This window comes from Petromyzon marinus, chromosome 67, assembly GCF_048934315.1.
Source record: "Petromyzon marinus isolate PM22_M1 ecotype Great Lakes invasive population chromosome 67, UKy_Petmar_22M1.pri1.0, whole genome shotgun sequence".
NCBI lineage: Eukaryota > Metazoa > Chordata > Hyperoartia > Petromyzontiformes > Petromyzontidae > Petromyzon > Petromyzon marinus.
Genome location: NC_133733.1, coordinates 1,424,335 through 1,437,363, shown reverse-complemented (window position 1 = coordinate 1,437,363; position 13,029 = coordinate 1,424,335). Strand labels below are relative to the sequence as shown.

General features: G+C 55.3%; 1 protein-coding gene across 2 annotated transcripts in view; it reads left to right on the top strand.

Annotated features, from left to right (window-relative positions):
• The window catches only part of LOC116937951 (glutamate-rich protein 6-like), a 45,321-nt gene that overhangs the window by 8,493 nt on the left and 23,799 nt on the right, over positions 1-13,029 (top strand). The window contains exons 3-6 of one of the 2 annotated variants that reach the window (XM_076054696.1): positions 1,956-2,084; positions 8,458-8,550; positions 10,065-10,234; positions 10,847-10,914. In XM_076054696.1, the coding sequence (XP_075910811.1) occupies positions 1,956-2,084; positions 8,458-8,550; positions 10,065-10,234; positions 10,847-10,914 (460 nt within the window). Of the gene's footprint in view, positions 1-1,955; positions 2,085-8,427; positions 8,551-10,064; positions 10,235-10,846; positions 10,915-13,029 lie in introns of both variants that reach the window. The other variant, XM_076054695.1, reaches the window with a different exon arrangement.

Sequence of the window (13,029 nt, the reverse complement as noted above, 5' to 3'; positions counted from 1 at the left end):
TTATGTACTAGCGGGAAGTACCCGGCGTTACCTGGCTCTTAAAAAATATTATTACAGCAGTGCATACTGCTGTGGTGGGTACCTGCTATGATTACAGCAGTGCATACCGACTGTGGTGGTATCCTGCTATGTTACAGTAGTGCATACCGACTGAGGTGCTACCTGCTATGATTACAGCAGTGTACCGTGTTGGTACCTGCTATGATTACAGCAGTGCATACTGCTCTGGTGGTACCTGCTATGATTACAGCAGTGCATACTGATTGCGGTGGTACCTGCTATGATTACAGCAGTGCATACTGACTGTGGTGGTACCTGCTATGATTACAGTAGTGAATGCCGTGCTGGTACCTGCTATTATTACAGTAGTGAATACTGACTGAGGTGGTACCTGCTATGATTACAGCAGTGCATACCGACTGCGGTGGTACCTGCTATGATTACAGCAGTGCATACCGACTGTGGTGGTACCTGCTATCACTACAGTAGTACACACTGACTCTATAGCAGTATTTATCGACTCTATAGCACAAAGTACTCACCTGACAGAGTGGCGTGGTGAGGCCTAGTCACGTGCAGAGCCTCTGGCCTCACCAAGGTTGTCCAGCCGGCCGAGGTGGCACCTTGGCAGGCTGGGCTGCTACCCCTGACCCCCCCCCCCGCATCCACGATCTCCCCGGCCGCTCTGCAGTAACATCTACGGCCTACAGTGGTAGCATCTAGCGACTGTATAGTAGTAGTAACTGCACGCACGCATCGGGGTGGGGGGGGGGGACATGAGACAGTGAAGTATTTGCCTGAGCATTTAGCGGATCTTTTATTTTTTACGCAAAAGAAAATGTCCCCCTCACTCCTGCCAAAGGCGTGCGACTTGGCACGGGCCGGTCCTCCCCACCAAAGGCGCGTGAGTTGGTATGGTCGTGCGCACGTCATAAATAAATAACTCAATAAGAAGAAAGCGCACATGCAGGAGGTCGCGGGTTCGATCCCGACCCTGACGATGCCTGCTGCTGTATATTTGGAGTCTGCGTGTCTCTCTGTCATCATCACGCTGGCTAGGAGATATTGACTACCTCGCCTGGACTACAGGAGGTCGTGGGTTCGATCCCGACTCTGACGCCTGCTGCTGCTGTATATTTGGACTTTGCGTGTCTGTCTATCGTCATCATCATCATCATCACGGTGGTTAGGAGATGTTAACTACCTCGTGTGGTCTACAGGAGGTCGTGGGTTCGATCCCGACTCTGACGCCTGCTGCTGCTGCGTATTTGGACTTTGCGTGTCTGTCTATCGTCATTATCATCATCACGGTGGCTAGGAGATGTTAACTACCTCGTCTGGTCTACAGGAGGTCGTGGGTTCGATCCCGACCCTGGCGACGCCTGCTGCTGCTGTATATTTGGAGTCTGCGTCTCTCTCTCTCGTCATCATCACGGTGGCTAGGAGATGTTAACTACCTCGCCTGGTCTACAGGAGGTCGTGGGTTCGATCCCGACTCTGACGCCTGCTGCTGCTGCTGTGTATTGGACTTTGCGTGTCTGTGTATCGTCATTATCATCATCATCACGCTGGCTAGGAGATGTTGACTACCTCGCCTGGTCTACAAGAGGTCGTGGGTTCTACCCCGACCCTGACGACGCCTGCTGCTGCTGTATATTTGGACTTTGCGTGTGTGTCTCTCTCTCTCTCTGGTCGCGTGGATTTTTCCCCGGTTCCTCCGGTTTTACCTTCCACATTTAGAATCGACGTCACGCGTTTCGAGTGTTTTGGCCGCTGCTACGAATTTCCACGTGACGGTGATGATGATGATGAGCCCCTGGGTCGAGCTTCCATTTGTGATTGCCGGGCGGCTTCTGAAAAAGAGCCAAGCAGCAGCTGAGTCGTGGGGGCCTCACACCTAGTCAAATGAAATAGCGTTAAAATAGTTTACATGTGTGCGGTTGTCTTGACTACAGGAGGTCCAGGGTGGGGTAAAAGTTGGGAAGGTGTTGGGGGCTTCCCTTCCTCGCCACCGGCCACCCGCAGCCTTCCCCTTCCGTCGTGAGCGCACGGAGCCCCGCAGGCTGAGTGCTGGACAAACAGGGGTCAGAGCGCACGCACGCAGAGACACACACACACATACACACGCACACACATACACATGCACACATACACACACATACACACACATACATGGAGATATACACACATACACACATAAACGGAGATATACACACATACACACACACACATACACACATACATGCACACACATACACACATACATATATACACACATACACACACACATACACACACATACACACACATACACGGAGATATACACACATACACACATATAAACGGAGATATACACACATACACACATACACACACACATACACACATACATGCACACACATACACACGTACATACATACACACATACATACACACACATACACACACACAGACACACACATACACACACACATACACACACACACACATACACACACACACATACACACACATACACACACATACACACACATACATACACATACACACATACAGACACACATACACACATATACACACATACATACACACATACACACACACAGACACACACATACATACAGACACACATACACACACATACATACACAACAACAACAACCGCCATTCGCCACTAAGTGGCGGTGACGTCACACACGACGCTTGTGCCAGGACATGTGCACCTTGAGGCCACGTGGAGTGTCGAACGCCCGCTGGCAGGAGGTCACGGGGCAGACCCAGGTGCCACGGGTCAACTGACTAAGATGACTGGCTGATGCACTACCTGTGCCCCCTACTGTGCCAACCTGCTGTGCTTTAGCCACCCGGCGCTCCGCTCGTTATTGTGAGCGTCGCTCCTCCGCCCTCCGTTGTTGTTGGAGGGCGACTACCTCCAACTGCCCAGTAGCGTCCTTCACGAGCCTCCTCCATAGAGGCCGATCTTGACACCGCTGGTACCAGTCATCGGCAAGTCCACTCAGCTCCAAGTCCTCCTGTACCACATCACTCCATCTCTTCTCTAGCCCATGCCGCGCCCGTTTAACCCCCTCAATCCGGCCGAACAAAAGCTGTTTCGGCATGCGGTGGCTGGGCATGCGGGCTACATGACCCAGCCATCGCAGCCTTGCCCGCCGGAGGAGCTCACCGATGGGACCTTGCCCAGATCTTTCAAGGATTTGTGAGCTCCTCACACAATCCAGTCTGGTTAAACCCAGGATGGATCGTAGGCAGGCCAGCCTAAATGTTTCTAACCGGCGAAGATGTTCCATTAGGGGGGTCCACGTTTCGCAAGCGTAGAGAAGGGAGGGAATGACCGTGGCCGAGAAGACCTGAAGCTTAGTGCGGAGCGACAGACCAGGTAGCTTCCACACAGCATTACACAACCGATGAAAAGATATTGCCGCTCGACTGATTCGGAGTGAGACCTCTTCTGTTAAACTGGAGCCGGTCATAAGCACACTTCCCAGGTATGGGAAACTCTCCACTCTCTCCACAACTGCCCCATCACCGATTGGGAGTTGTGGGAGTGGAGTGTCCGATGGTAGAAAATACCCAGGCAGGTGCTTAGTTTTGGGGGGGCTGATGGTAAGGCCCCATCTCTTAGTAGCACGCTCCAGTCTCAGCAGCAGCGTCTCCAACTCCTCCTCTGAATGAGCAGCTATTACCAAATCATCGCCATACATAACGTGGTTGAGCAATAGGGAGCCATCCCTTGACCGCACCCGGGCATCGATCAGCCTCCCATTATATCTGTCCATATGGAGATTCCCCCGGTACAGCTATTGAAGGCTTCACGAACTACGTGGTCAAAGTAGATGTTAAATAATGTGGGAGCCAGAGGACATCCCTGTCGCACCCCAAGGTGTACAGGGAATGGCTCTGACTCCCGGCCACGTAGTTTTACCCGGGCCCGCTCACCATCATGAAGGTCCTTAATGATCATGAGCAGAGGGTCAGGTACTCCAAAAGCACGAAGAACAACCCAGAGCCCAGGCCTATTGATGGTATCTTATGCCTTGATCAGGTAAATAAAGCAGAGATGTAGGTCTTGCTGGAATTCCCTACACCTTTGCTGTAGCAGACGGACAGAAAATATGGCATCTGTGCAGGACCGCCATTTCGTGAAACCGCATTGGGGCTCCGCCATCCTCTCCTCAGCGTGCCTGGCAAGGCAATGTTGAATAATCCTTGCCAGGACCTTTCCCGGCACACTAAGGAGTGAGATGCCCCTGTAGTTGTTACAGTCTGTGCGGTCCCCCTTCTTAAAGAGGGGGACCACCAGGGCATCCTTCCAATCTTGCGGAACCTGTCTAGTGGTCCAGACTGTTGTTATGATGTCATATAGGGCAGTCTGTGCACAAACGCCACCCTCCCTCAGCATTTCGCTTGGGAGATCATCTCTGCCCGCTGCCTTTCCTGGTCTCAGACTCCGGATCGCCTTCAGTACTTCCTCAACAGATGGCACTTCAGCCAGCCACTCACAGGGGGTGACACGATGTTTTCCTGGCTGAGGGATTTTCCCTCCCCCAGGGCCTCGCAGAAATGCTCAGCAAATCTGCAAACCTGTTCCTGGGGGTCGGAGATTGGATCACCGTTTTTTCCCCTAATGATGGTAATAGGTGTGGCGCTGCAGGTTACTTTTTTGATGGAGTTAAATAGAAATTTGTGATCGTGGGCCACTGAGGCAGACTCCATCTCCTCAGCAACCCGCTACCACCACCCATCCTTGCAGCGCCTCACGGCTCTCCGAACCTCCGAGGGAAGGCTGCGGTAAGCCTCCTCATTTTCTGACGTGGGATTCTGTAGCCGATGACAGTGGGCCTGTCGCTTTTTCTCAACCATCCTGAACACCTCCTCTGTCAGCCAGCGTCTCTAGGGAGGTCTGGACCCCGTATCCAAAGCAGCCATTGCAGCTGCATGAGTCACAGTCCTAAACCTCGCCCATTTACCCTCGACATCAGGAGGAGTGGGGGACGATGCCAACCCCAGCCGCAGGCGATGATGAAATTCTCGCTTGCAACTTTCATCAGATAACTGAGACCAGGCCACTTTTGGTTGGAATGGGGTCCTGGGTGTACACCCACCACCGGAGCGGAAGAATGGCACGCGCTTCTTACAGATGACAAGTTGATGGTCAGAGGACAGATCAGCTCCACGGTAGGTCCTGGTGTCAAGGACATGGGCTCGCATCCGCTGGTCTGTCACTATGTAGTCTAGCAGATGTTCTTGCTTGGACCCGGCATGCATCCATGATGTTGTGTGGATGCGCCGATGCCGGAACAGCGTGTTGGTAATTATAAGCCCATGGGCTGCACAAAAATCTAGCAGCCTCCTACCGTTGTTATTGAGCTGATCCAGCCCATGCCCTCCAATCACTCCAGACCAGGTGCCAGCATCATGACCAACTCGGGCATTGAAGTCACCCTACAAGATGACTCTATCCCGAGGGGCCACTTTAGCCAGCACCTGTGACAGGAGGTCATAGAAGGCATCTGACTCATCGGCTTTGCCTGCATCCCTCCATGGGTGTTCGTCTTCGGTGGGGGCATAAGTAACCACGACCACCAATCCTCGCCTCCGATTGATGGGAAGGCGAGCCCAAAGTAGCCTGGGGCTTACAGCTTCTCACACCTCACCGCCACGCTCCCACGCTCCTTTCATTCTTTTGTTCAAAAGAAGAGCCACACCCTGTTGTTTGGCAGTTTGCGAGTAGAGGACTGTCCACCCCTCATGGTGGCAGGAGCCAGAACCGGTCCACCGGACCTCCTGAATGCCACAGAGATCCAGGCGGTACCGGTCCAGCTCCCGACAGAGGAGTGGCAGCCTCTCCTCCGCAGTGAGCATTCGAACATTCCACGTGGCCAAACGAAGTGGCTTTTCGTTGTTTCTGGAGGAGCCCCGAGGGTAGAGATTCAATCTCTTGGCTCCGCCAATTGGGGTTTGGCCAGGAGACGTCATAGACGCCTGTCCGCCCGGGGCCTCCGGCACAAGCTTATTAGTTACATATTTAAGTCGTAGTTTCGTGGCAATGTTTTGAAGGTGCAGGGGTTACCAGCCCCTCGCACCCATCCAGAGCCCCCGTTTAGCCCCTGTGGTGGTCACAGACACCATGAGGGGAGGAGCCAATCGGAATTGGCCCTCCCCCTACAGCAATGTCCACGACAGAGTTGCCCGTCCGGCACCGCGAGGAGGTAGGGGGTTGTTTTGCCAGACACACACACATACAGACACAGAGATATACAGACAGACACACTCAACAACAACAACCGCCATTTGCCACTAAGTGGCGGTGACGTCACCACGACGCTTGTGCCAGGCGATGTGCACGTTGAGGCCACGTGAAATGACGAATGTCCGCGGGCAGGAGGTCACGGGGCAGACCCAGGTGCCATGGGTCGACTGACTAAGATGACTGGCTGATGCACCACCTGTGCCCCCTACTGTGCCAACCTGCTGTGCTTGAGCCACCCGGCGCTCCGCTCATTGTTGTGAGCATCGCTCCTCCACGCTTCGATGGCGACTGCCTCAAACTGCCCGGTAGCGTTCTTCACGAGCCTCCTCCACAGATGCCGATCCTGACACCGCTGATACCAGTCATCGGCAAGTCCACTCAGCTCTACACTATACACTACACTATAGTGTAGTGTATAGTGTAGTGTATAGTAGTGTAGTGTATTGTAGTGTAGTGTATAGTGTAGTCTATAGTGTAGTGTAAGTAGTGTATAGTAGTGTAGTGTATTGTGTAGTGTATAGTAGTTTAGTGTATAGTGTAGTGTATAGTGTATTGTATAGTAGTGTAGTGTATAGTGTTGTGTATAGCACTAACACCCTGCACCAACACCCAGCACTAACACCCAGCACCAACACCCAGCACCCTGCACTAACACCCTGCACTAACACCCTGCACCCACACCCAGCACCCTGCACTAACACCCTGCACCCTGCACTAACACCCAGCACCAATACCCAGCACCCTGCACTAACACCCTGCACCCTGCACTAACACCCAGCACCAACACCCAGCACCCTGCACTAACACCCTGCACCCTGCACTAACACCCTGCACTAACACCCTGAACTAACACCCAGCACTAACACCCAGCACTAACACCCAGCACCAACACCCAGCACCAACACCCTGCACTAACACCCAGCACCAACACCCTGCACTAACACCCTGCACTAACACCCAGCACCAACACCCTGCACTAACACCCAGCACCCTGCACTAACACCCAGCACCAACACCCAGCACTAACACCCAGCACCAACACCCAGCACTAACACCCTGCACTAACACCCAGCACCAACACCCAGCACCAGCATCCAGCACCAACACACAGCACCAACACCCAGCACCAACACCAGCACTAACACCCAGCACCAACACCCAGCACCCAGCACTAACACCCTGCACTAACACCCAGCACCAACACCCAGCACCAGCATCCAGCACCAACACACAGCACCAACACCCAACACCCAGCACCCAGCACTAACACACAGCACCAACACCCAGCACCAACACCCAGCACCCAGCACTAACACCCAGCACTAACACCCAGCACCAACACCCAGCACCAACACCCAGCACCAACACCCAGCACTAACACCCTGCACCAACACCCTGCACCAACACCCTGCACCAACACCCAGCACCAACACCCTGCACCAACACCCTGTAGTGTATAGTGTAGTGTATAGTAGTGTATTGTAGTGTAGTGTATAGTCTATAGTGTAGTGTAAGTAGTGTATAGTAGTGTAGTGTATTGTGTAGTGTATAGTAGTGTAGTGTATAGTGTAGTGTATAGTGTATTGTATAGTAGTGTAGTGTATAGTAGTGTAGTGTATAGTGTTGTGTATAGTGTAGTGTGTAGTGTAGTGTATAGCGTAGTGTATAGTGTAGTGTGTAGTGTAGTGTATAGTGTAGTGTATGGTAGTGTAGTGTATAGTGTAGTGTATGGTAGTGTAGTGTATAGTGTAATGTATGGTAGTGTAGTGCATAGTGTAGTGTATGGTAGTGTAGTGTATAGTGTAGTATATGGTAGTGTATAGTGTAGTGTATAGTAGTGTCATGTATAGTGTAGTGTATAGTGTAGTGTATATTAGTGTAGTGTATAGTGTAGTGTATAGTAGTGTAGTGTATAGTGTAGTGTATAGTGTAGTGTATATTAGTGTAGTGTATAGTGTATAGTAGTGTAGTGTATAGTAGTGTAGTGTATAGTAGTGTATAGTGTAGTGTATAGTAGTGTAGTGTATAGTAGTGTAGTGTATAGTGTAGTGTATAGTGTAGTGTGTAGTAGTGTATAGTAGTGTAGTGTATAGTGTAGTGTAGCGTGTGAACGTGCCACGTGGTGTCCGGCTTCTCTCGCCGCTGCGAGGATGCAGGACCCCGCTGCTGCCGCTGCGTCTGTGCAGGGGTCGCCGCCGCTCTGCGACCTCTGTGGGCGACGTCTCCCCACGTGCAGCCTGGGGGTGGAGGGGGAGGGTGAGGACGTGAGGACAAGCGGGGTGAGTGGCTGCCATTACCACCTCACCACTCACCTACACACTCACCTCACCACTCACCCACACACTCACCTCACCACTCACCCACACACTCGCCTCACCTCTCACCCACACTCACCCACACTCACCCACACTCACCTCACCACTCACCCACGCTCACCTCTCCACTCACCCACACTCACCCACACTCACCCACACTCACCTCTCCACTCACCCACACTCACCCACACTCACCCACACTCACTCACACTCACCTCCCACTCACCCACACTCACCTCTCCACTCACCTCACCACTCACCCACGCTCACCTCTCCACTCACGCACACTCACCTCACCACTCATCCACACTCACCCACACTCACCTCACCACTCACCCACACTCACCTCACCACTCACCCACACTCACCCACACTCACCTCACCACTCACCCACACTCACCCACACTCACCTCTCCACTCATCCACACTCACCCACACTCACCCACACTCACCTCCCCACTCACCCACACTCACCCACACTCACCCACACTCACCTTTCACTCACCTCTCCACTCACCCCCACACTCACCCCACCCCACCGAACCCCACCCAAGCCCACCCCACCCAACCCCACCCAACCCCACCCCACCCCACCCCACCTCACCCCACCTCACCCAACCCCACCGAACCCCACCCCACCCAACCCCACCCCACCCACACTCACCCCACCCCACCCAACCCCACCGAACCCCACCCAACCCCACCCAACCCCACCCCACCCAACCCCACCCCACCCAACCCCACCCCACCTCACCCCACCTCACCCAACCCCACCCAACCCCACCCCACCCAACCCCACCCACCCCACCTCACCCCACCTCACCCCACCCCACCCCACCCAACCCCACCCCACCCACACTCACCCCACCCAACCCCACCGAACCCCACCCCACCCAACCCCACCCCACCCCACCCAACCCCACCCAACCCCACCCCACCCCACCCAACCCCACCCAACCCCACCCCACCCCACCCCACCCAACCCCACCCCACCCAACCCCACCCCACCCCACCCAACCCCACCCAACCCCACCCCACCTCACCCCACCCAACCCCACCCCACTCCACCCCACCTCACCCCACCTCACCCCACCCCACCTCACCCCACCCAACCCCACCCCACCTTACCCCACCCAACCCAACCCCACCTCACCCCACCTCACCCAACCCCACCTCACCTCACCTCACTCCACCCCACCCCACCTCACCCCACCCCACCCCACCTCACCCCACCTCACCCCACCCCACCCAACCCCACCCAACCCCACCCCACCCCACTCAACCCCACCCCACCTCACCCTACCCCACCCAACCCCACCCCACCCCACCTCACCCCACCCCACCTCACCCCACCTCACCTCACCCCACCCCACCCAACCCCACCCAACCCCACCCCACCCCACCCAACCCCACCCCACCTCACCCTGCCCCCACCTCACCTCACCCCACCTCACCCCACCTCACCCCACCCCACCCAGGGTGGCTACTGTGGTGAGTGCTGCGGCCTGCCGGGGGAGCTGCTGTCTCTGCTACAGCGGCTGGAGGAGCTGCTGTGGGGCGCTGCCCCCGGGGGGGTCTCCACGCTGCCCCACGCCGCCCACGGTGGCGAGGAGCGGCGCGTGGAGGCGCGAGACCGAGCGGCACTGCGGTGACTACCACAGCCACTACCACCACCAACACCACACACTGCTACCACCACCAACACCACCACCACACGCTGCTACCACAGCCACTACCACCACCACCACACGCTGCTACCACAGCCACTACCACCACCAACACCACCACCACCACACGCTACTACCACAGCCACCACCAACACCACAACACGCTACTACCACAGTCACTACCACCACCACACGCTACTACCACAGCCACTACCACCACCAACACCACACACTGCTACCACAGCCACTACCACCACCACTACACAATGCTACCACAGCCACTACCACCAAGACCACACACTACTACCACAGCCACTACCACTACCACCACACACTGCTACCACCACCACCACACACTGCTACCACAGTTACTACCACCACCACCACACACTGCTACCACAGCCACTACCACCAACACTACCACCACCACCACACACTGCTACCACCACCACTTCACCACACGCTACTACCACAGCCACTACCACCACCACCACACACTACTACCACCACCACACGCTAGGTGCTCGCTAACAACACTTGCCCCTACAGTCTGTTAGAGGCTAAACGGGGGACCTTTGTCTGTGTGTGCGCAGTCAGAGGGCTCGGGCCCTGCGGAGGAAGAGGGCGGCGACAGCGCAGTGCGAAGGTCAACGCCTCTCCTGTGAGGAGCACCAACACCCAGCACCCTGCACTAACACCCAGCACCAACACCCAGCACCAACACCCTGCATCAACACCCAGCACCCAGCACTAACACCCAGCACCCAGCACTAACACCCTGCACCAACACCCAGCACTAACACCCAGCACCAACACCCAGCACCCTACACTAACACCCTGCACTAACACCTTGCACCCTGCACTAACACCCTGCACCCTGCACTAACACCCAGCACCAACACCCAGCACCCTGCACTAACACCCTGCACCCTGCACTAACACCCAGCACCAACACCCAGCACCCTGAACTAACACCCTGCACCCTGCACTAACACCCTGCACTAACACCCAGCACCCAGCGCTAACACCCAGCACTAACACCCAGCACCAACACCCAGCACCAACACCCAGTACTAACACCCAGCACTAACACCCAGCACCAACACCCAGCACCAGCATCCAGCACCAACACACAGCACCAACACCCAGCACCAACACCAGCACTAACACCCAGCACCCTGCACTAACACCCTGCACCCTGCACTAACACCCAGCACCAACACCCAGCACCCTGAACTAACACCCTGCACCCTGCACTAACACCCTGCACTAACACCCTGCACTAACACCCAGCACCCAGCACTAACACCCAGCACTAACACCCAGCACCAACACCCAGCACCAACACCCAGCACTAACACCCAGCACTAACACCCAGCACCAACACCCAGCACCAGCATCCAGCACCAACACACAGCACCAACACCCAGCACCAACACCAGCACTAACACCCAGCACCAACACCCAGCACCCAGCACTAACACCCTGCACTAACACCCAGCACCAACACCCAGCACCAGCATCCAGCACCAACACACAGCACCAACACCCAACACCCAGCACCCAGCACTAACACACAGCACCAACACCCAGCACCAACACCCAGCACCCAGCACTAACACCCAGCACCAACACCCAGCACCAACACCCAGCACCAACACCCAGCACTAACACCCTGCACCAACACCCTCCACCAACACCCTGCACCAACACCCAGCACCAACACCCTGCACCAACACCCTGCACCAACGCCCTGCACCAATACCCAGCACCAACACCCAGCACCCAGCACTAACACCCAGCACCAACACCCAGCACTAACACCCAGCACTAACATCCAGCACCAACACCCAGCACCAACACCCAGCACCCAGCACTAACACCCAGCACTAACACCCTGCCCCAGCACCCAGCACTAACACCCAGCACCAACACCCAGCACTAACACCCAGCACTAACATCCAGCACCAACACCCAGCACCAACACCCAGCACCCAGCACTAACACCCAGCATCCAGCACCAACACACAGCACCAACACCCAGCACTAACTCCCAGCACCCAGCACTAACACCCAGCACCAACACCCAGCACTAACACTACCCTAGCACCCAGCCCGTGAAGTTGTGAGCCACTCCAATGGCGTCTGTTACCGCTATAGTGGCTGGGTGAATCTTTGTGTCTCTGTGAAATTGTGAGCCACTCCAATGCCGTCTCTGTTACCGCTACAGTGGCTGGGTGAATCTGTGTGTCTCTGTGTAGTTGTGAGCCACTCCAATGGCGTCTCTGTTACAGCTACAGTGGCTGGGTGAATCTTTGTGTCTCTATGAAGTTGTGAGCCACTCCAATGCCGTCTCTGTGAATGCTACAGTGGCTGGGTGAATCTTTGTGTCTCTGTGAAGTTGTGAGCCACTCCAATGCCGTCTCTGTGAATGCTACAGTGGCTGGGTGTATCTTTGTGTCTCTGTGAAGTTGTGAGCCACACCAATGCCGTCTCTGTTACAGCTACAGTGACTGGGTGAATCTTTGTGTCTCTGTGTAGTTGTGAGCCACTCCAATGCCGTCTGTTACCGCTACAGTGGCTGGGTGAATCTTTGTGTCTGTAGTTGTGAGCCACACCAATGGCGTCTGTTACCGCTACAGTGGCTGGGTGGATCTTTGTGTCTCTGTGAAATTGTGAGTCACTCCAATGCCGTCTGTTCCCGCTACAGTGGCTGGGTGAATCTTTGTGTCTCTGTGCAGTTGTGAGCCACTCCAATGCCGTCTGTTACCGCTAC